General features: G+C 42.1%; 1 protein-coding gene, 1 long non-coding RNA gene and 1 pseudogene across 2 annotated transcripts; 2 read left to right on the plus strand and 1 right to left on the minus strand.

Moving 5' to 3' along the window:
- Positions 1-624: 624 nt before the first annotated feature.
- TRAFD1 (TRAF-type zinc finger domain containing 1) lies at positions 625-21380 on the plus strand. The gene is given in 12 exon segments (XM_078848922.1): positions 625-950; positions 3602-3737; positions 3813-3846; positions 3849-3865; positions 7195-7609; positions 11774-12040; positions 13027-13097; positions 13786-14013; positions 16778-16907; positions 18044-18356; positions 19862-19934; positions 20337-21380. Coding segments are annotated over 12 exon segments (1827 nt in total). The 5' UTR covers positions 625-852; the 3' UTR covers positions 20382-21380.
- Positions 1628-17762, minus strand: LOC140898951 (uncharacterized). Its single transcript, XR_012155153.2, has 4 exons — positions 15779-17762; positions 15428-15507; positions 7443-7555; positions 1628-3699 (listed from the first exon to the last, which is right to left on the minus strand). It is a non-coding gene; the product is annotated as an uncharacterized LOC140898951 (long non-coding RNA).
- Positions 8752-11744, plus strand: LOC140898854 (N-acyl-phosphatidylethanolamine-hydrolyzing phospholipase D pseudogene; annotated as a pseudogene).
- Positions 21381-22857: the final 1477 nt, after the last annotated feature.

The raw sequence follows: 22857 nt of genomic DNA on the forward strand, positions 1-22857 counted from the left end.
TCTCCTCCTCCTCCTCCTACCCCGCCCCCGCAGCCCACACCCCGCTGGGGCCCCTCTCCTCCTACTCCTCCCCCCCAGCCCACACCCCGCTGGGGCCTCTGGGGGCGCTTGCATAGGTCTGTGGGTTGCTTTTATTCCTGCCAGTTTTTATGCTAGAAATGCCAGTCTGTGATTATGAAGACCAAACTCCTACCCATTTCACCTCTCTCTCGGGTAACTGGAAATCTTGAGCAGTGTTTTGGCTACAAGTTGGCTTTTATACACGGGAAAAAATCTGTTTGAAAGGAATGTCATCTATTCTATGTTATTATTTTTTTATTTAAATATTGTTTTTGATATCAAATAAATATGATCACCTGGGGCAGGAGTCAAGGCTTTTCCTAGTAAAATTTTCAGCTATCTTTATTAAGGCTTGTCTTCCTGAAGATATTTTTGTTGATCTTTTGAGTGCTGTCTTAATTCTAGGTCTTGCTGTATAAATTATATTGCATAAATTATGCTTTACAGGCCATAAACAGCCCACAGTTTTGCAGAGTTATTATTTTTCGTGTGTGTGTGTGTGTGTATATATATATATATAAAAACTTTTTTTAAGAAGAAACTCTCCACATCTCAAGGAAAAACATCTGCAGGTGATTATCCTCACTAGCCAGCTGGGGTTCTTTACACTCTTAAGAGCTGCTTGAAACCATGTTTAATAATACAATTGTTTCTAAATGATGGGAGAGTCTTGCTGACTGCTTGATGAGAAAGCAGTGATTTATAATAATGGATTATGTGATTTAATGCAAAAGTATCTGAAGAAACAGAAAGTAGCAGAATGAATAATCGCATTTGTTCTTATGAACAGAAATGAAACTGAAAATGTTTAATTGTCCCTTGCTCCAGCTTTCAAAGAATATGGATATGGCTGCAGTTAATGAACAGGAAACCCACCTGTGCAGCAATTGGTAAGAAACAAATGTCTGACGCTGTTAGCACAAGGGTATTGTCTGTTGTTACAGTGTCCCTACATAAACTCATAGAAACATGTGTATTGCTGGCAAATGTCTTCAGAGATGGAAGCAGCAAGTGGTATGTAAACTTTTTTTCTAATGACCATAAAAGAATAGAAAATATTCTTGTACTTCACTGATATTCAGAATTTGCTGTGTCACCCTGAGAATAGCAGAATAATATTGATGGAACCTGCTGGTAGTGGTTTCCTCTCCCCTACTCCACCCTAGAAGAAGCAGAAATCAACTAAAACTATCGGTTCTCCTTCAGAGCATTTTTTAAAATGATTCTTTAAAATCAGTTTCAAGAAAGCTGAAATATACAGGATTTAATTTTTGTGGCTTATTATAGCTGTGCATTTGTTATACATATATAATATGCGCTATCTCAGAGTCAGCCTGTTGGGTTCTTAGGAACAGATGGATAAGAATGAAGGTTATTGTTGTTGTTTTTGGGATGGGGCCTAGGTTTTTATCTTGTGGCAGGGAGGGTAAAAATAATTGTCTTGTTGGGGGCTGATGACTTCACTTCTGCTCTTGTGAACATTTTTTCCCTTAAGTCAAACTCCATCTTTAACTTTCAGCTATCAAGTGATATAGGTAGAGAGTGGGAGAGTTCAGTAGTGACTTTGCTTGCAATTGGTCTGATTTGCCATTTTTGCTTCTATGACTTGGGGTAGCCTTTCAGGCACTCTACTCTGTTTCCCCTCTCAGGGCTCTTCAGGATTATTTCTCCAGCTCTCTTAAGCTGTAGAATATCCATACTACATGGTAACTTCAGAGGCCCAAATAAAGAAACCTCCACCCATTTAGGCTTAATAGAAGTCTCTCATCCCTCTGGCTTTTCCCTGCTCCTTGTATGGGACATCACCCATGGAGGTGCTGCCCTCTGCCTTCCTCTTTCTCAAACTTCATTGCATCACGACCCCCTTCTGACAACAAAAATTACTACACAACCTCAGGAGGGGACTGAAGCCTGAGCCCATCCGAGCCCCATTGCCGCAGGTGAGGGGGCCCAAACCCCATTATTCTGGGAAGGGGGAAAAACCCAAGGGCTTCAGCCCCAGGCAGGGGGCCTGTAACCTAAGCCCTGCTGCCAGAACTCAAGCCCTTGGGCGTTGGCTTCAGCCCCATGTGATAGGGCTCAGGGTTCAGACCCGGGCCCCAGCAAGTCTAAGCCAGCCCTGGTGACCCCATTAAAACTGGGACTCGCCCCACAGTTTGAGAACCGCTGCTCTAGACTCCTCTTCCCACTATCCAGGCCTCCTGGTTTCTGACTTCTCTCTAGCACCTCCAGAGATTTCTGCTTCAGCCCATCAGAGCCCCACCTCTGCTTTCTTCCCCTCTCCTACCTGATTTTTCTGGTCTTCCTCACTCTAGAGCCCAGGCCCTTTTCTCTTAAGCCCAGTTTGGGGTCAGCTGACCAGTCTCAGGTGCATTGTACTCTTCCTCTTAAAGGGCCAGTGCTGCCCTGTCAGATGCTTCTCAAATTGCTGAATGGATTTTTCCCACCTGTAAGTCTGTCTGCACATAGTTCAGGACAGAGCAATAGATTTATCCAAGTAGAGTAAGGTAGGGATTCCTCACTTCAGAACGGCAGGGATATTGCATCTTTTGTTGGTTGAACCATTGAACAGTATTGCAGCGTAGCTGAGAAGGATTGCCTGACTTTTACGCTATGGCGGAGTGCTCTTTGCAAAGAGTCTGTAAACTGTTACTCCCAGGGGTGAAAGTAAGTTAGAGGACTTACGGGTACGCCGGAGTCCTGAGCAGGGGGCGTGGCCTCAACCGGAAGAGGCGTGGCCCTCAACTGGAAGAGGCAGGGCCTTACATCCCTGAGCCCTTTAAATCTGAGCTCTGCAGAGCTTTAAAGGGCCTGGGGCTCTGTTGTGGTAGCAGCTGCTGGAGCCCCGAGCCCTTTAAATCGCTGCCTGAGCTCTGGGGTAGCGGTGGCCAGGCTCCATCGGGGATTTAAAAGGCCCTGGGGCTCCAGCCACTGTGGGGCTCCAGCCACCGGTACCGCTCGGCCCTTTAAATGCCCGCCAGAGCCCCACTGCTGCTACCCCAGGGCTTGGGCAGCAGGGCTCAGTCTGGGATTTAAAGGGGGGGGGTGGTGGGTAGCAGCGGCTGGAGCTCTGCGGCCCTTTAAATCCCCGCCGCAGCTATCCCAGGGCTTTAAATTGCCCTCTCTAAAAGCTGGTCCTGGTACGGTGCACCGGCTCTTACCGGTACGCCGTACGGCTTACTTTCACCTCTGGTTACTCCTGATCTGACAGCCTGGATCTAGTGACTGCCTGAGTATGCTGCAAGACTTGTCTGTTTTCCCAAAGGTGGAGTTGAACAGAGTTTTGACTTATTTTGATGAATTGGGAGACTTTGGGTGTCTAACTTGGTAAGTGTGTGTGTTCTGACTGTATACAACATGTAGTCCTAGATAGGCTTTTTTCTTTTACAAACCTGAATACACGGAACTATGAATTTCTGAAGGGCTTATTTGCTTTTACCATTGGTTCTTCCTTTTAGGCAGCTCTCTTGAATCCGAAATCCGTTTGAATTTATTTTCAGTGTCATTTGTGAAGAGTAACTTTTTTGTATCTTTCTTGTAGCAAAAAGGATGTTCCTGTAGCTAACTTCACCATCCATGAAATCCACTGTAGTAGAAATATTGGGGTGTGTCATTTCTGCAAGGAGTCTCTCCCTAAATCTGAAATAAAAAACCACATTGAATCTGAACATGTGCAGGTAATAAAATAAATTCTACTCTAAAATAGCTGATCTTCATGAATTGCATTTAATAATTGTTTCTGTTTATCCTAGGTTACCTGTAAGTGTAATATGAAGATGGAAAAATGCACTTAGAGGATCACGAGGTTGGTATGCTTGGTTTTTGCTCTTGATAATACTCCAGTGTATTTCCAGTACTGACACTAGAGTCTTAGTGTTCAGATTGTAGCTACTGTGCTAACTGATGGTCTTGGGTCTGCTCTCCCCATGTTTAATCCGCTTTCTAAATCCATGCTAATCAGTGATACTCTTGTAAGAGACTAGCTGTATTAATTTGAAGTGGTGGTACTCACATGCCTAATAAGCAGCTCCAAGCTCCTCAACAGTGAGTTGGTTGAGTTCAGGATCCTGACGCAGGAAGAAAGGTAAGCAGCAGGATATGGACCCTGGACTTCAGGAAAGCAGACTTCGACTCCCTCAGGAACGGATGGCCAGGATCCCCTGGGGACTAACTTGAAGGGGAAAGGAGTCCAGGAGAGCTGGCTGTATTTCAAGGAATCCCTGTTGAGGTTACAGGGACAAACCATCCCAATGAGTCGAAAGAATAGTAAATATGGCAGGCGACCAGCTTGGCTTAATGGTGAAATCCTAGCGGATCTTAACCATAAAAAAGAAGCTTACAAGAAGTGGAAGGTTGGACATATGACCAGGGAAGAGTATAAAAATATTGCTCGGGCATGTAGGAATGTTATCAGAGGGCCAAATCGCACCTGGAGCTGCAGCTAGCCAGAGATGTCAAGAGTAACAAGAAGGGTTTCTTCAGGTATGTTGGCAACAAGAAGAAAGCCAAGGAATGTGTGGGCCCCTTACTGAATGAGGGAGGCAACCTAGTGACAGAGGATGTGGAAAAAGCTAATGTACTCAATGCTTTTTTGCCTCTGTTTTCACCTAACAAGGTCAGCTCCCAGACTGCTGCGCTGGGCATCACAAAATGGGGAAGAGATGGCCAGCCCTCTGTGGAGAAAGAGGCGGTTAGGGACTATTTAGAAAAGCTGGACGTGCAAAGTCCATGGGGCCGGACGAGTTGCATCCGAGAGTGCTGAAGGAATTGGCGGCTGTGATTGCAGAGCCATTGGCCATTATCTTTGAAAACTCGTGGCGAACGGGGGAAGTCCCGGATGACTGGAAAAAGGCTAATGTAGTGCCAATCTTTAAAAAAGGGAAGAAGGAAGATCCTGGGAACTACAGGCCAGTCAGCCTCACCTCAGTCCCTGGAAAAATCATGGAGCAGGTCCTCAAAGAATCAATCCTGAAGCACTTGCATGAGAGGAAAGTGATCAGGAACAGCCAGCATGGATTCACCAAGGGAAGGTCATGCCTGACTAATCTAATCGCCTTTTATGATGAGATTACTGGTTCTGTGGATGAAGGGAAAGCAGTGGATGTATTGTTTCTTGACTTTAGCAAAGCTTTTGACACGGTCTCCCATTGTATTCTTGTCAGCAAGTTAAGGAAGTATGGGCTGGATGAATGCACTATAAGGTGGGTAGAAAGCTGGCTAGATTGTCGGGCTCAACAGGTAGTGATCAATGGCTCCATGTCTAGTTGGCAGCCGGTATCAAGTGGAGTGCCCCAAGGGTCGGTCCTGGGGCCGGTTTTATTCAATATCTTCATAAATGATCTGGAGGATGGTGTGGATTGCACTCTCAGCAAATTTGCGGATGATACTAAACTGGGAGGAGTGGTAGATACGCTGGAGGGGAGGGATAGGATACAGAAGGACCTAGACCAATTGGAAGATTGGGCCAAAAGGAATCTGATGAGGTTCAATAAGGATAAGTGCAGGGTCCTGCACTTAGGACGGAAGAACCCAATGCACAGCTACAGACTAGGGACCGAATGGCTAGGCAGCAGTTCTGCGGAAAAGGACCTAGGGGTGACAGTGGACGAGAAGCTGGATATGAGTCAGCAGTGTGCCCTTGTTGCCAAGAAGGCCAATGGCATTTTGGGATGTATAAGTAGGGGCATAGCGAGCAGATCAAGGGACGTGATCGTTCCCCTCTATTCGACATTGGTGAGGCCTCATCTGGAGTACTGTGTCCAGTTTTGGGCCCCACACTTCAAGAAGGATGTGGATAAATTGGAGAGAGTCCAGCGAAGGGCAACAAAAATGATTAGGGGACTGGAACACATGAGTTATGAGGAGAGGCTGAGGGAGCTGGGATTGTTTAGCCTGCAGAAGAGAAGAATGAGGGGGGATTTTATAGCTGCTTTCAACTACCTGAAAGGGGGTTCCAAAGAGGATGGCTCTAGACTGTTCTCAATGGTAGCAGATGACAGAACGAGGAGTAATGGTCTCAAGTTGCAGTGGGGGAGGTTTAGATTGGATATTAGGAAAAACTTTTTCACTAAGAGGGTGGTGAAACACTGGAATGCGTTACCTAGGGAGGTGGTAGAATCTCCTTCCTTAGAGGTTTTTAAGGTCAGGCTTGACAAAGCCCTGGCTGGGATGATTTAACTGGGAATTGGTCCTGCTCTGAGCAGGGGGTTGGACTAGATGACCTTCTGGGGTCCCTTCCAACCCTGATATTCTATGACTCTATGACTCTAACAGGAGGGAGTCTATGTACATTGGTAGCTTGGGTTGGTGGCCTAGGTTTGTCCCTAAGTAGTGGTTAAGGCTAAAAATTCTGCCTGTGGCTATAGTAGCATTGATCTTGGCAACATCACTTTTCAGTGTCTTCTTTATTTCAGGTTCTCCCGCCCCCCTTCATACTGACTTTTATGCAGGACCTGAAGATTTGTCTTGTTTAAACCGTTTTTAAACATCATGGAACAATAAACACTTACTTTCTATGATTTTCTTAATTACAAATTGTCACTGCAGTTAACGTTGTCAGTGGAACAAAAGTATGTCACAGGAAAATGAGGTTCTGTTTCAGCATAAGCATCAAATGCAAAGCTAGGGCATGGAGGGATGTGAAGGGAGTTGGATCAAGTGGTTTATTTTAAAGCATGCCGTTTTGATCCTCTGATTTTCTGTTGTAGTAACTTACTCAAATCACTTCATGTACTATAACTATTAATGAAGCAATATGAACAGTGGGGATCAGGACAGTTGCATCTAAAACACAACCAAAAAAATCCACTTTGAGCGTTCAGATTAGTTTTTAGGGATGTTATGTTGAAGTATGATGTCTCGTAAATACATGCTTCCTTTTTCCTATGTAAAATACACTGGAGACATACTGTGTATAACTACTCAGGAGTTTGTACTCCCTGTCTTAAATAGTAATTTACTACTACTTTTATGAGCTGGTTGGCTTCTAGTTGAAGACCCAATTAATCTCCTAAAGCAATTTGGAATGCATCTTTCTGTAATAACACAGTGAACTGGGTACTTTTTGGTCCGTAAGTAAACATAGCATAACTATAAGACTGCATATATCAAGAATTATTCAATTTTCTGTTTTAGGCATCAGCATGCCCTCTGCGTCCTGCAATTTGCCAGCATTGTGAGATAGAGCTTGCATTCAATAGACTTCAGGACCACGAGGATTACTGTGGCACTAGGACTGAAACATGTAGTGAGTGCGGTCGCAACATAATGGTGAAAGATCTGAAAGAGCATCCTGAAGTTTGTGGCAAGGAGGTGGAAGAAAGAAGAGTTAGCCAAGCAATGTCACGTTATAACTATAAAGATGAGGCTGCAAATCTGTGTACCTTTCAAAGCATCAGAAATCTTCTGAGTTCAGGCAGCTATGCTGGGCCTCTGCAGAGGATGTCTGAGCCACTGGAAGGCCGATTTTATAGCACTTTTGGAGGCGATCAGGCTTCTAAGAATATTAACAGAAGAAATGCATCAGCAATGCAGAGAGATCCGAACCAAGGTAAAGTGTGGACAAGGGCAATAATTATACATTCATAACTTTTTTATTTTTACCTTTAATTTAAAATTATGTAACTAAGTGGAGTGAAAGCTCCATACCTGTGCACTGTGTAGAAATGTCAGATAATTAGAAACCTCTAATGAAGTGTGGCTAGAGTTCACATATGAATGCTTAGTTTTTTTACTACAGAATAGAACTTCAATGATGCAAAACGATTGAGTAGACGACTTCTGAAATATCTGGTGGTAGGATACAAGTAGCTTACTAATATTAATTACTAGCATGAATCTCTTACCTAGAAACAGAATTTGGCTTGCATCCATTCAAATTCTATCCATTTTATTTTGCAGTCAAACTCTTCTGTGATTGTCTTAAAGGTTAGTTAAAATGTTTCTGCAGTTTTTCATATTTGATGAGCATTTTTGCAGCAGCAGCCTATGTGGACATAGGTGATATAAATGTCTCTTCTCTTTCCACCTAAGGTTCTAATCTCCCAAATCACCATGCCTAAGGTCATATCTCTTTTTAAGACACCCTTTCCATGAACACATGCTTTGCTTTATGTTCAGAGGTATTCAAAGTATGTAGCATTGCTGAAGACTGAATGGATGGCCTTTTGCTTTAAGATTGACCTGCTTGTGAAATAACTAATCAGATTTAGTTTATAAAACTGAGAAGATAAATGACTTAATTTCCAAATTGGAAAGAGACCCTCTAGAATTGGGCTGCTTAATACTGAACATTTTGGAAGGAACTGAATTCCCCCCTCTTACGTAGATTTCAGTGCCAAAAAAAAAATAAAAATTCTGGATCATATGGAGAGTTCAGATTGAATACCAATTTAATTTTCTAACTGGCAGCATGGAGGAGTTCAGTCTTTCTTGGGCTGCAGTGTGATGTAGTACTGGGCTTCTGACAAGCTTTCTGTGCTGGGGGAGTAGGTGGCATCTGGGAGGGGGTGTGCTGGAGCTGTTGAGCAGGAACAGCTGCCACCATGATGAGCAGCAGGGTGCTGTGGAGCTGCTGCCTGGATCTCTCTTCACTGCCCTTAGTGATTTTGTTGGTCAGGTAGGAAGCAGCAGCAGCTGCTTAATGTCTGGGGAGCTGCAGAGCAACCAAGAGGGAGGAGGAGCAGCAGCCCCATGGAGGAGGAAGACCAAGATGGGACACCACCTCCAAGCAGCAACCCACAAGCTCTTCACCAAAAAACGTGGAGAAGGCAGACCAAGACTCTTGAAGAGCAACTTTTTACTGCGTGTAACCAGTGCTTGAAGGAAGTTGCCAGAAGCTGGGACTGGACAACAGGGGATGGATCACTTGATAGATTGCTCTGTTCCGTTTGTTCCTTCTGAAGCACCTGGTACCGGCCACTGTCAGAAGAACAGGTTACTGGGCTAGATGGACCATTGATCTAACCCAGTATAACCATTCTTAAGCAGTAAGGGAATACCAAAATTCCAGTCCAGTTTCCAGAGAGCAACTTTTCCAGGACACCCAGGAAAAGCTACAGGCTGGATTACAGAAGAGGTAAAGATGGAACACTTGTCAACCTTTGGCCAACATGGAAGTTGCCCATCTGTGCTTTCAATATTTTGTGATGGCCCTTGTGGGAAAAAACAGCTACATCCCATGTTCAGAACAGGAACTTGATAAAGAGCTTCCAGTGTTAAAACCTTACTTCATTCCAAGACCTGCCAGTTGGAAAGAGTGAAGCTGGCATGCAATTCTGATGGTTGGGACATAGTCAGTTAGGGTGGAAATGGGTGAACTTGTAATTCTTTCTTACCCCATCTTTAGGCAGTGGGCTACCCCAGCACAGTTCATGGGTCTAAAACGTTTCCAAAGACCTGTGCACACTAGTTCCCCAAAATAGGTGCAATGATGATCAACCACACGAACTATGAGCTTTTGGACTACCGTAGTATGAGCTCAAATGAGTTCTTTGGCAGTGAGCTGAGATGATTTGTACTTCTGGGTCTCCTAGACTGGATGCAGAAATGTGGTTGTGAGAGTGAGCTGGACTAGTGCGAAGAGACCTGTCTCCCTGGTCATGATGCAGTTACTTTTTGTTTTTACCCTTTCTTAACACCGGTGGAAGAGAATGTCAACAGATAATGGGGCAGCTGGTCTGTCTTGGGGCCCTGAAATAGGTTTTTCTTTGCAGGAGATACTGGTTACTGTGTTGCTTTTGAACAGATAGGGGAAAGATTTGGACCTTGTCTTGCAGTTATTCCCATTGGAGTTTATGAGCTAAGGTGGTTTATGAAATAGCAATGTGTGAATCCTGAAGAAGTGGTAAGAATTCATATTCAAAGAGAGAATTGTGTAGTGATTCATTGAGGAACTGTTGTTGTGCTTTAGCAAATGAGTATTATTTGGATCCTCTGGTTAAACTGAATGAAGCCCTTTGGAAGATATAGATTAAAAACGGAAGATTCTTGTCTTGAACCATGGAGAGTCACGAGACTTGAAGAGCAGCAATGATGGATTTGAACAACAATAAAATAATAAAAAAAAAAAATCTGGCAGCTCCTTCCGAGTGTATTGGTTTGTCTGATTTCACTATAGGATTATGAATTTAATTGAACTGGATATTTTTTATTAGAATCCAGGTTTAATTTCATAGGTTAAGCAGATATGCAAGCTTTTAATCATAAAATTGCTATTTGTCTGAATGGAATATTGAGTTGATTTAAACACTGACTAATGCACAAGGTATTAATTGCATAGAAATGTCTTGTAATTTCAACGGTTGTGTACATCACCCATAAAAAGATCAAATGCTTTTTTTTTTTAATTTTCTCATATTCAGCTTGTCTAAGAGCAATAACAGCCTTGGCATGTGCATTGCCTGGGAGTTAATGACTGAATGTTGAATGGTTACAATGAATGTTGAATGAATACAATGTCAGTGCTGAACGGTTTTTCAGAACAGCCTCTCCTATCTAACTCACACTCACTCACCTGGAAGCGTCCTGTACTTTGTAAATACATGGTTTTGTTGGGTAGAGTCTTCCAACACAGATGTGTTGCTAAAGCATGTTTAAAGTAAAATCCTTATCTTACTGAGCACCTGTATCTTCATTTAATGAGAAACTAAGAAAGCTGAGTTTAAAAATGGTGTAAAGAAATGTGCCTTTTAAAAGAGATGTACAATTTAAATATAGGTCTCTAAAATTGTGATTCAGCCATATCTTGTATATTAAAAAAAACCAAGGTTTTTGTTTTGTTTTTTTTTTTAAAAAAGTGAGTCGCGCAAGGAATTCTCACACCACAGAGGTGTAGAAAAATTTTCACAGCTTCCATGTGTTTTTACTAAACATACTGTGGGATTACAAAATTGTTCAGTCTTGTAATACTTGGCTAAATGCATCTGTATCAAATTGCCATACTAACTTACAAAATAAATCCTATTGTTTAGAACCCCACTGATTTCAGTGTGCTGAAATCTTCATGTGGGTCAAGAGATCAGAGCATGTAAATGTCATTGCAGGCATTTAGAATCTGAATACTCCTTCCTGACATGTTTAGAGGCTTCACTTCGTATGGCCATAATTCCACTAACCTGCATCTGGGTCAGATGCTTGCATCAGTAGGCAAACGGACTTTTCTCAGTGATGGACTGAAAACATAAGACTTGTTACAGGTTCATAGATCTTTGACTAGAAGGAACCATGTTGAACTACTGTGACCTCCTGAATCATACACGTCATAGAATCTCTTCCAGTAGTTCCTGCATCAAGCTTACAACTTCTGGTTGAACTAGAGCTTATTTCTTAGGGGGGTGTGTGTGTGTGTGTGTGTGTGATTTAAAGATTGCAAGGGATGGAAAAAACATGATGTCCTTTAGCAAGTTGTTTAAATTTAAGAATTGTATGGCTAGTATAGGAAACAAAGTTCTCCTCCTCTCAGGCTAGACGGGGGAAAAATACAGGAAAGGGCAAGGATTCGCTTCCCTTAATTCATCCCAAAATATAAGTCACCAAGTGTCTTTCTGAGGTTTTGACTATCTCTTTTAAAACAAGAGTGCTGTGTTTGGGGGCCCATTTCTGCCCTCATTTGCATATATGAAAACTTCTGTTTTATTTACTTAGTCTGTTCTTAAAATCATAATTATTGTTAAACTATGCAGTTGATTCTTATAGCTTCTGATATTTCTTTAAGAGGATGAGCTGGAACAGCTGGAGAGGAATAAAAACACGGAGTCCTCTCTGTATGGAGAACAGAATTCCAATTTGGACTATATGTTAGCCCTTAGCCTGCAACGTGAGAATAATCCCCACAACAATATTGCAGCTGAAATTCACAGTGACTTCTGGAAGAACTTCGACTCCAAAGAGTCCAAGCCATCTGAGCATCTTAATGAAATAAACAAATCGGATACTTTCTCCCATGACCTTTCATCTATTAACACTTCGGATCAGCTAAAAAGTAAGTTTTTAAAAAAGCTTTTCTTAAACAAAGAACAAAACAAACCCCAAAATTGATTTTGTTGATGATCAGGGGGACTCTCAGGACTAGCTCCTTGGAGATATTCTGACTTTCAGTACCAGAACAGTAGCACGTTGAGACTTTCTAAACTGCTTTAGATATCTCCTGCATCTGATGTAGAAATTCTCTGTGAATGTGCAGAAAAGCCTTTCCTGTTCTTGGAGTCTTTCCTTCCTTTCTGGAACTATATCTTCAGCTCCCTACATTTTTGACTGTACTGGCTGTTAAAATAGTAACATTTAACTTCATAGACCATAGTCTCAAGATTTGTTAACTAGTGAAATTTGATATTGCTATCTATCTATCCCAAAGTTCCTTTCTTACCAAAAAGATTTTAAATGGACAAGAGTTCAGCATATTAATATGGGAAGGTAAAAGTGACTTTTTTTGAAAACTGTATACTCAGATTCAACTTGCTGTAGTTCTGCCATGTCTTTAAAAATAAAACAAAAAACCCCTTATTCCTGCTTGTAGTGAGATGTAACAACTGAGTAGGTGACGTTACATTTAAGATTAAATATGTTAAAGAGGAACTCTCCTGTATTATGCGAGTGCCAGATTATTTTTAAAAGAAATTTTGTGTGTAAGATGTAATATGCATAGGTAGGCAGATAACAAGAGTTTTCTTCTTCTTCTTCTTTTTTTTTTTTTTTTTTTTTGTATTGGACCAAGGAACTGAGGTTTTGAGGCCAAAAAAATCTCTTTCAAACTTTTTAGGAAAAAAGTGACTTCTCTCTCTCCCCCCCCCCCTTGTAAAACTCATAAATGTGAAAGAGTGACTACTGCCCTGAGACTTGCTATAATCCCTCCTCTGTGGTGCAGAACAGAATGATCCCATGGACTAGAAATTCTGAAGACAGGTTGGTTAGTCTGATTGTTACCCCCTTTTTATGGTAGGGGGTTTAATCCTTTTACTTACCTCACAGATGATGAGATCATGTTGCCATGTGAATTTTGTGAGGCACTCTACCCTGAAGACGACCTGATTCTCCATCAGGTTTGGTATTTCTGAATTCTATAACAATAATGTTTAGCTCTTAAAGTGCTTTTTGTCAGTCAATTTAAAAGGGCTTTACAAAGAAGGTAAGCATCATTATCCCCATTTTATAGGTGTATATGCAGGAGGCTTACTGAAATGGATGCTAGCACTTTTGAGTACAATTTCTATTTAGAAACTGAATTTTGTTGGAGCAGTTTAGCATAGTGGGAACAAACTCCAACAATGCTTACAGGACACTGTCTGCATAGAACCTTACAAAGCCTAATATTCAGTAGAAATGTCTTAATAGTATTTTTAGTTTAATACAAAACTTTCATCAAAACGTTCACTGTGCTGTTCCTTGGATTAGCACTAGAAACAAATTTAACATTCTTGTTCATGCTAAGTGAAATGCCAGTAATAAACCACATACATTGTGAAAAATAAGTTAACTACTGATGTTAGTTTTTGAATTTCACCATGCATAGCAACTTACTTTTAACCTTATTGTCCCATTAACTGGATATCTGAAGTGGAATACAATTTTGGGTGATTATAATACTAAGAGTATGTACTGGAAATAGAGGGTGGATCTGTTTTACTCTGTGAAATGGCAGTAGTATTGTCAGTGTTCAAATATTACTTGGCACATGAAGACTTTGTAAGTATAACTAATACCTTCTTTCCAATGTTGCCCACATAACAGACAGGCTGTAATCCAGCAAGCGCCTTTGCTTCGTTCAGTAAAAGAGGTTCCTCCCCAAGTCAACAACAGGAATACAATAGACATGCTAAAGATTTCTTAGACCAACTGCACAGCAGCAGATCTACATATCCACTGCAGCAACACGCTGTACAGACCGAAGGGAGCATTATCATTCCATGTGAATTCTGTGGCATTCAGTTAGAAGAGGAAATACTCTTCCACCACCAGGTACAAATGCTATTTGTAGGATGGAATTTGACAAGACCTAACAAATCTGACTCCTTAATAGTAAATATTTGAAATCGTGGTAATGCTCAGAGGCTGCAAGTGGGATTGCAGATGCCAGGGATTCACAATTGTCATTTGAATCTGTCCCCTCTCAACACAGGGGTTGTGATCTGTACCCCAAGATGTTGGAGCATACTGGGGCTCATGTTAAAGGAACAGTTGTGGAAATATTTTTTTCCCAAATAATAGAGTCTGAGCAAACAGCATTCAAGCAATACAGCATAAATCCTCACATTTTAGAAGCTCCTGACTGCCACCTTCTCACTCCTTCGCTATAACACCTTCCTCTGCATGACCATCTTCCATCTCTAAGAGTGAGGGCGAATAATTCCGCAGAAAGAACCATAATGTCTAAGTTCTTGAATCTTTCTCCCATTAGGCTCTTCTGAAGTATTCACTAGAGACCTATTTTATTTCCCTATCCAAACCTGAACTCATAACATTTTAATTGACTTACACTTCCTTTATCTTGGCCTCTTGCTCATGCACCTGTTGAATTTAATGCACATGAATGAACAGATTCAATTCTCTGATGCAGAACTTCTTGAAAGGGAAGATGGCATGCACATCTGAGACTAGAGTCATCTGAGACTAGAGTCTGACCTAAATTCAGATACTGTTGGCTGACTTTTTTCCGACTTCATGATGTATTTGGATTTAACTACTGTTCAGTGAAAAGCTGCCAAAGAGATGACATTTTGCCATAATCCGACACTGTTGCAAACTTTCCTGTCACAGCATGTTCAGATCTGATGAGCGGTAGACTGTCAGAGGTGTGACACAAAGGATATATTTTGCAAACTTATTTAAACCTTCCTCTTCTTTTTTTTTTTTTTAAAGTGAAAACCTGCCTAGTAAATGTATCGCAACGTTTATATGAGAGTTGTTCTGTTACTTAGCTCAAGAGTCTGCCAACACTGCTGCAGCATGGCTTCAGCTTGTTTAAATCTGGAGGGGAGACCAGTATTGTGTGTGTGTGTGTATGTGTGAGAGACACTAGGAACGCTAATTCACTCTGGCAATCTGTTGAAGAAAGGCCACTGCCATCAGTATGAAGGGATGAAATGTCTTCCTATAACTATATATTTCAATAGTGCCACAAATACATACACACGTCATCTTCATGGAATAAGACATAGTCTCCACTGTGAAGAGCTTAGTTTAACACAGACAAGATCAAGCATAGAGCAGGAGTTGGGGGCAGGCAGATCTGAGGGCCCTGATAGATGTAAGACTGGGCTGAGTGGCCAGTTACCCTGCAGGTGGAATGGACCCAACCAGAAGGTGTAACCTATCCTGCAAAGTGTGAAACTGAGGAGGAACAAGGGGAAGGTAAGAGAAGAGGAGACCAAACCTGCAGTCTTTGTATCTTCTGCTTCCTCATTCCCACATACAGATTACATTCCTGGGAGACAGAAGGTAATGGCGACGTCTCTAGTGATAAAGAAGGGAGAATATTGAAAGGAATTGAAGTGAACTGAGAAATGCATGAACCAAGATCCAAATGGGATGGTTTTGTAGTGTCTTCAAGTATGATGAAAATTGTGCCATGCAAAACAATGGCAGGGGGAGCAGTTAAAATGCCCTAGTCCCTGTGTAGATCAGTTATGCATTATTTTTTCTAGGAACAGAGAAGTTGTAATTTTACCCCCTTGACCTTGGTAGTAGTCTTTCAAAGTTAATTTGATAAACTTCCATAGCTTACCTCTTTGCTTTATAGCATGTGTTCCATAGTAGGGGGAGCTTCAGTGCATCTTGGATCATAGTTGATGGCTATGACTTTCCACATCAGGTTGATTTTTGCCTTTTGAAAGTAGAAGAGCATTTGGATAAAGTTCCTTTTTATGTCTGATCATAGTATGCTGTTTGGGGCTCCTTCAGAGTGTCTTGAGTGCCTGGGACTGAGCTGCTGTCACGTACAACTTTCTTACAGTAATCTTAGCCTGTGGCTATCAAATTTAAAAGGGACATCCTTCTTTTTTGTTTTTAAACTTCTTGTGCTGCAGATAATCCCTAATATGTATAACTGAAAGATGGCAAATACATTCTGTTCTCAGTTTGTGCATTTGACAGCACCTAGTGCAGTCAGTTTCCCTTCTTTAGTGAAGGCCTTTCACATAGCAACAGAGGGAGAGAAACTATATCTATTTTAAAAAAAAGATTGTAAAATTGAGGGGAACTAGCATGAATGCTCTGGGGCAGGTATAGCACTTGAAGATATTTCTCACTTGGCTTTTTAAGCTACACTGATATCAGGGTCACAATATTTCTTCTGACTTTCCTGCTGACGGGGTGGGTGCAAGGTTTCATTGTCACACTAGCGGCAATGCAGATTGCCTGCTCACATGCTCCAGCTTGGCTTGGAGGGATCATCTCTAAGGATGACTGGCTAAGCATTGACTGGACATAAAGAATGACCACAATTATGGTGTGGTGACTTCTACTACAGGAAGTAGACTGAGGTCATCAGCTCCATCTTGCATAGGTGACATGTCCACTAGTTACAATTTCTGGGCTGGACTTGAACAGGTGACCTAGAAGTGAAGATGTGAGTATGCTGTTATCAAGCCAGTGTCTCATTCTTTTCTCAAAACAAATCTTTACTTCTCCTTGGCATTTGAGGGAAGATGTACCCTTCAAAGCTTTCACAGGAATTAGGTGTTCTCTAAGTGTCCAGAAACAATCAAAATCTCTCTTGCACTAGGACCAGTGTGACTTACGCCCAGCCACTGCCAGCCCAGGGGAGGGATTGGCATCCTCGCAACTGTTGCCTCCCAAAGACAACTTGGAGAGAGCAGAATCGCCAGAATTTAGAAGACGCATCCGGCATCAAGGTATTGGCAAAGTACAGATTTCCAGCCTGTGCGTCTTTCTATTCATGCTTTTAAGATCATTTCCTCCAACTGCAAAACAGAACAAGAAGGCATATTTAATCTAGATAAGGACTAGAATGTCCTAACTCCACCCTTATACCATTGTTCTGGTTTGCATGGCATAACTTGCAACATACATTAAAAATGCTGCTAAATCATAAACATGGAGCCCAACACAAACAAAAACCAAAGAGAAACTTGAAATTACTAAACCCTGTGCGGCAAGAGTGGAACCTGACAAGTCTGATTATAGTCTGCATATGTTGCTAGCTCCATCCATAATTATTGCAGTTGTGGGGAAACGAATGTTGGGGTGAACTTTGAATTTCTTGCCTCATTTTTTTAATTGCACTCTTAGGGTCAAATTATGTAGTTAGTTGCATGCAGAGAGGTTTAAGTGACAATAGAAATCATAGGTGGGTATGAGAGGGTAGAAGCTGATCCGTCATGAATGTTTACTAAATTTAAAAAACCCAATAAATCACAGAATAGAAACTCCATAGCATATGTATTATCTTAAATTGCCCAAAGGAAATGGACTAGTTTACTTAACTTGTGTATGGGGTCATCCAGTGTTGGTTGAAGTTAGTATATAAATTTAACAATGTTATGGAAGGTAGTGACTTTGTCCATAAGCTAGTTTTAAAATGCAAGTAAAGCAACTTTTTATACTAGCTTCCCTCAATGAACAGGATGCCCGTAACTGGCATCTGACGTCCATGCGAAGCTGGTAAAATGTGTAACTTTTTTGTCCTAACGTCCTTCGTGGACAAAACTCTGCTTTTTAAAAAGCACTACAACACTGACCTAAACGCAATCACGGTACCATACTGAAGTTCTCCAAAGCTGCTTAGAATGTGTGTTCCCCATCATGGGGGAATTGTACTAGTCAGTGAAGCCAATATTTCTGTGGTGCAGGTCGGTTTTCACAGATTCTATGGTCTTGCATTAAAAATGTAGGCTATAGCTTTGAAATCCAGACGCTTTTATCAAGGTGTTTGGTTTTTTTGCCTCTTGTTCTGATCCATGCCCCTTGCTTTGATCCGTTATTTCATTGCTGTTCCTAGTATGCTTTATTTTATCTGACTTTCCTTTAGGGGAAATTTCACCTCTGTATCTAGAAGACTTCAGGCAGCAGAGCGTTGCCCATGCTGAACGAGGGAGCCAATCGCTAAGCAACCTGGCAGTTGCCAGAAGCGTACCACTAACCTCTCTTAGTGCTGCAAGAGCTAATGATGCTCTGATTCAAAAAGGGAAGTCCAGCAACTTAGACGGTAATGACAGAAGACTGAGAAGCAGAGGCACAGCTGAATCTGGAACAGGCCCCAGGCCAGTTGTGCGATCCACTCAAAACTTCCACCCTGAAAGCTACGTGCCTAGTTTCCCAAGGGTGTCTCCAACACGACCAAGGTAGCTTCTCCACTCAGCGTGGTGGTGGTGTAAAGAGAATGTTTAGCTCTAAGTGATTCCTGGGGGTGCATCTTTATGAATGGACAATTAGTCCATTCTGATCTAGCTCTGCTATGGTGAGGAAGTGCTTCAGTGTTTCTGCTAGTGCAGACATCAAAACTTGGCAGGAGGAGGAGAATTCTGCGTCCACTGGCCCTCTCATCACCCCACCACAGATCCGTGTACATTTTGCCTATGGCTGGGTTAGGCTGCACTCAATTTGACTAGCTGGTGTCTTTTTGGGTTTGTAGTAAGTAATGAGTTTAAGAGGAAAACAGATTTTCTAGGAAACTGTGTTTATGGCACCTATTTCTAGGGCTCTACCAAATTCATAGCCATGAAAAATGCATCACAGACCATGAAATCTTGTATCTTCCCCCCCCACCCCAATGAAATCTGGTCTTTTGCATACTTTAAGGCTGGTGCTTGGGGCAGGGGCAGTGTGGGAAGCTACGAGCTGAGGGAGGGACATGTCACTACTTTCAGGGAGCTGCCTAGGGAGCCTGCCAGCCCTACAACCCCTCCCCCAAGCACCTGTGGCACCCCTGGGCTGTGCCCCTCTCCCCCCTTCCCTCCCCCCCCCCCCCCCCCCCCAAAAAAAATGTAGTCGGGGTAAATAGTACAAATCCTGGACGGGTCATGGGCCATGAATTTTTGTTCACGGCCGATGACCTGTCCATGATTTTTTTCATGACTAGCGTTTCCCAAATTGGGGGTCCTGTCTCAAAGGGAGTTGCGGGGGGGTTACAAGATTTTATTTTAGGGAGGTCATGGTTTTGCTGCCTTCAGAGCTCGGCTGCCGGAGAGCAGTAGCTGTTGAGCTGGCGTCCCGTTCTGAAGGCAGCGCCCCTCCAGCAGCAACACAAGGAAGGGTAGCTGCACCACAACCCTCCCCCACCCCCCAACACCACATGACACTTCAGATTCAAATAGCTGAAACCATGAAATCTACAATTCTTTAAAATCTGATGACTGTGAAATTGACTAAAATGGACTGAATTTGGTAGTACCCTATGTATTTGGGTAGATCTTTTACATGCACTCTCCTTTTTCATGGAAATGGAGTCTAAACTTGTTGTGTGGAAATGTTTTTTTTTTTTTCTAATATTTCAGTAGCATTCTTGCTATTGGGATGCCACTGGTTAGAAATAGTTCTGTCTTTAACACCTACTTCCCTTGCTATTGGGTCCAGCCTCCAGTATGTATGGCCAAAAGCTCTGTGAATTCTGCATGTTTAGTATCAAAGTACCCAAAGGTGAAATAGTGAGAGACCTTGTTCTCTGATCCCAAGATTCAGCAGTTTGGGATACAGGCCAAGGGTGAGAGTTTTGGGGGTTTATGATGGAACACTTCATTTCTCAGAAGGACTGTGCTCTTCCCCTTCCCCCTCCTTAAACCAGTTCCTGTAAGAGGATTGAATTTGTAGAACTGCTTCGTCTAATGGTGTCAACTTCTCTCCTCTGTAGTGTGAGAAACGAAGCAGGCAGGAGTCCTAGGACTGCAAATGTTCCTGTCAATTTCAGAAACAGGAGCACAAAGGTAAGTTTTTCAGAGCTCTTTCCCTATACTGGATGGCTTCTCTTCTGCATTTCAGTGGCTGACTAAAACGTTTAGTTTATTTTTACTACTGTCTTTTGAGCAGACAGCATCAAGCATGAGCTTGACTCCCTGTGGAACTCTAACATGCAACACAGGTAGTTGCTAGTGACTCACTCACTGCTGACTGCCTGTTGTCCTCAATCTCGTCTGGATTGGCGAGGAGCCACCTTTTCTGCTAATATACGATTGCTTGGTGTTTGCAGGAGTCTGAACTATTCTACTTAGTGTGCTGTCCTTTGCTCCTTGATCAAGCCTGAGTGAGGCAGACAGAGCTTGTTGTGATTCAACTTGTCTGTTTTAAAATGACATGTATGTTTCACTTACTGTTTCCTCCTTACACAGGCAAAATCCCAGAAACCAGAGTCTGGCCATCTTGAGGAAGAATAATCTATCCTTTATGAAGCGCATATTTAGCACTTGAAGCTCTCTTACTATGCACTATAGTACTTATTTATCCCAGCGCAAGTACTTGCTATATTGCCACCATCAATGGGGACTTTCTATTCATTTTAAATTTTTTAGGCAGTGATTTTCTATAATTGTTTGGTTTTTTTAAAAGTTTGTGGGAGTAATGCATACTATAGCTGCTGTACAGAAATGTCAAAGTGTAAATTTTATATTGCTGCTATTTGGGTGGTCCAAACTGGCATTATCCTAAGTCAGTCAGTACTCAGAGGCCCAATCTGTTTTTATCTCATCTGCTTGTTTCTGTTTTGAGAGGGGTTTCCTTTTAATGTGCTAGGCTTTGGCTCAGCAGTGTGCAGCAGAAGTAATCCATTGCTTCGTCATTGAAGTAAATGAATAGATGTCTGAGCAGCAACCCTGTTAAACCCAAAACATTCAGCCAGAACTATTCTGGATGAAGAACCTGCCATAGTAAGTTACTGTAGAGTTCAGTACTTGTTTAACTTGTTCAGAGTCAGACTCCTCAGTGGTGGGTTGCAGAACATACTTCTCTGTAATGAACAGTTGATCTTAATGATTATCTTCACTGAGGTTTGGGATCAGGGGATAAGTTCAGTAGCTTGGCTTTAAATCTATTCCCACTTCAGCCATTTAGCTTGCTGCTGTTGGCAATAATTCTGCATTAACTATCTATTTCTGAAGTCAAGACTTTTCCCTAAGCCTTCTATCTGGTCAGACCTGGCTTGGGAATCAGGTGGGGAAAGTCATACATATTGTAACTTATGGTGGTTCTGTCTTCCTATCTAAAAGTCTATTAAATACCAGAAGTGCCCAGTATTCCTAAAGGCATCTACAGAGGGATTGTGATCCACAGTGCGAGAGTTTCAGTCCCACAGGGCTTCCATTCTCTCAAAACTGCTCTTTTGCTGTACTGGAGCTCTTACTTTTTAAATTCCTTGTAATAAAATTTGTATCTACTGATCTGTCTTTTGTTCTGTAAACTGAAACAAAATCTAGGCAGACACTAGAAAGTGACTGACTGAAAATTATGCTGAGCAGAATGGGTTGGAAAACTACTCTTCTGGGGAGAAACTTAATTTTTTTTTTCTCCCCATCAGCCATCTTTGGCTTCAAAATTTCCAGCTTATTCTTCAGTTTAGCCATAACTGATTGTGGCATGCTATCTGGGCTCTGAGGGCACATCTACACTGCAATTGGCCCATGCCAGCTGACTGGGGCTTGGGCAAAGGGGGCTGTTTTTAATTGCAGTGTAGACAGTTGGGCTCTGTTTAGCCACAGGGAAACTTTTTTTTGGTTCTCATACTGTTTTTCTAATTTTGGGTATACATTTGAGTTGAGCCTCTATTAGGGTGTCTTTAAAAAGTTTCCATGTAGCTTTTTGTGCTGTACCTTTTGTTTCACTAACTTCCTCATTTTTGTGTAGTCCCCCTGAAATTAAATGTAGGGAAAACCACAGCAGCCCAGCACTGTAGCAACAGGGATGTTTAATTATATTATGGTCACTATTACCAAGCGGTCCAGCTATATTCACCTCTTGGACCTGATCCTGTGCTACACTTGGGACTAAATCAAGAATTGCCTCTCCTCTGGTGGGTTCCAGGAGTAGCTGCTCCAAGAAGCAGTCATTTAAGGTGTCAAACTTTCTCTGCCTCCCATCTTGAGGTGATCTGTACCCAGTCAATCGTGATATACTATACTAAATTGCTGCAAGGGAGGTTTAGGTGGGACATTAGGAAAAAACTTCCTAACTGTTAGGGTAGTTAAGCACTGGAATAAATTGCCTAGGGAAGTTGTGGAACCTCCAGCATTGTCTAACATGCTCTTAAAAATCTCCAAACACTTGTCAGGAATGGTTTAGATAATACTTAATCCTGCCATGAGCGCAGGGGACTGGACTAGATGACCTCTCAAGGTTCCTTCCAGTTCTATGAAATATTTTATCTTCCAGCCTCTCTTCCTTACTAGGGCATAGAGAATCTCCATTAATAGATCCTCCCCTGTTAGCTTTCCCCCAGCCCTTTTTCTAAAAACTGCTCAATAACCTTTTTGATTTTAAGTGCCAGCAATCTCGTTCCATTTTGATTTAGGTGGCACCTGTACTTCCTCTATAGGCTCCCCCTTTCCCAAAAGTTTCCCCAGTTCCTAATAAATCTAAACCTTAAGTTAAGTGTTCTAAAATGTAAAATTAGTTTATAGGCACATCTCAGATAAGGAATTGTTAAAGAATGAATACAAGTTGTAAAAAGTAAAAGTAGCCACATGTTTGCAGGGAAGCCTGCTTCCTTAAAGCAGTTAGCAGTTGTATTTCAGTAATGGGAATGGGGAACTGGTGCTAAACGTTGCTGTATAGACAAGCCCCCTGCTGTAACTGCTTCACAGCCAAACTTTTGGGTGGAATGTACAGCAGACCAGCTTATTACTCAATAACATCCCCTGT

Source organism: Lepidochelys kempii, chromosome 15 (assembly GCF_965140285.1).
Source record: "Lepidochelys kempii isolate rLepKem1 chromosome 15, rLepKem1.hap1, whole genome shotgun sequence".
In the NCBI taxonomy this organism is placed as follows: Eukaryota; Metazoa; Chordata; order Testudines; family Cheloniidae; genus Lepidochelys; species Lepidochelys kempii.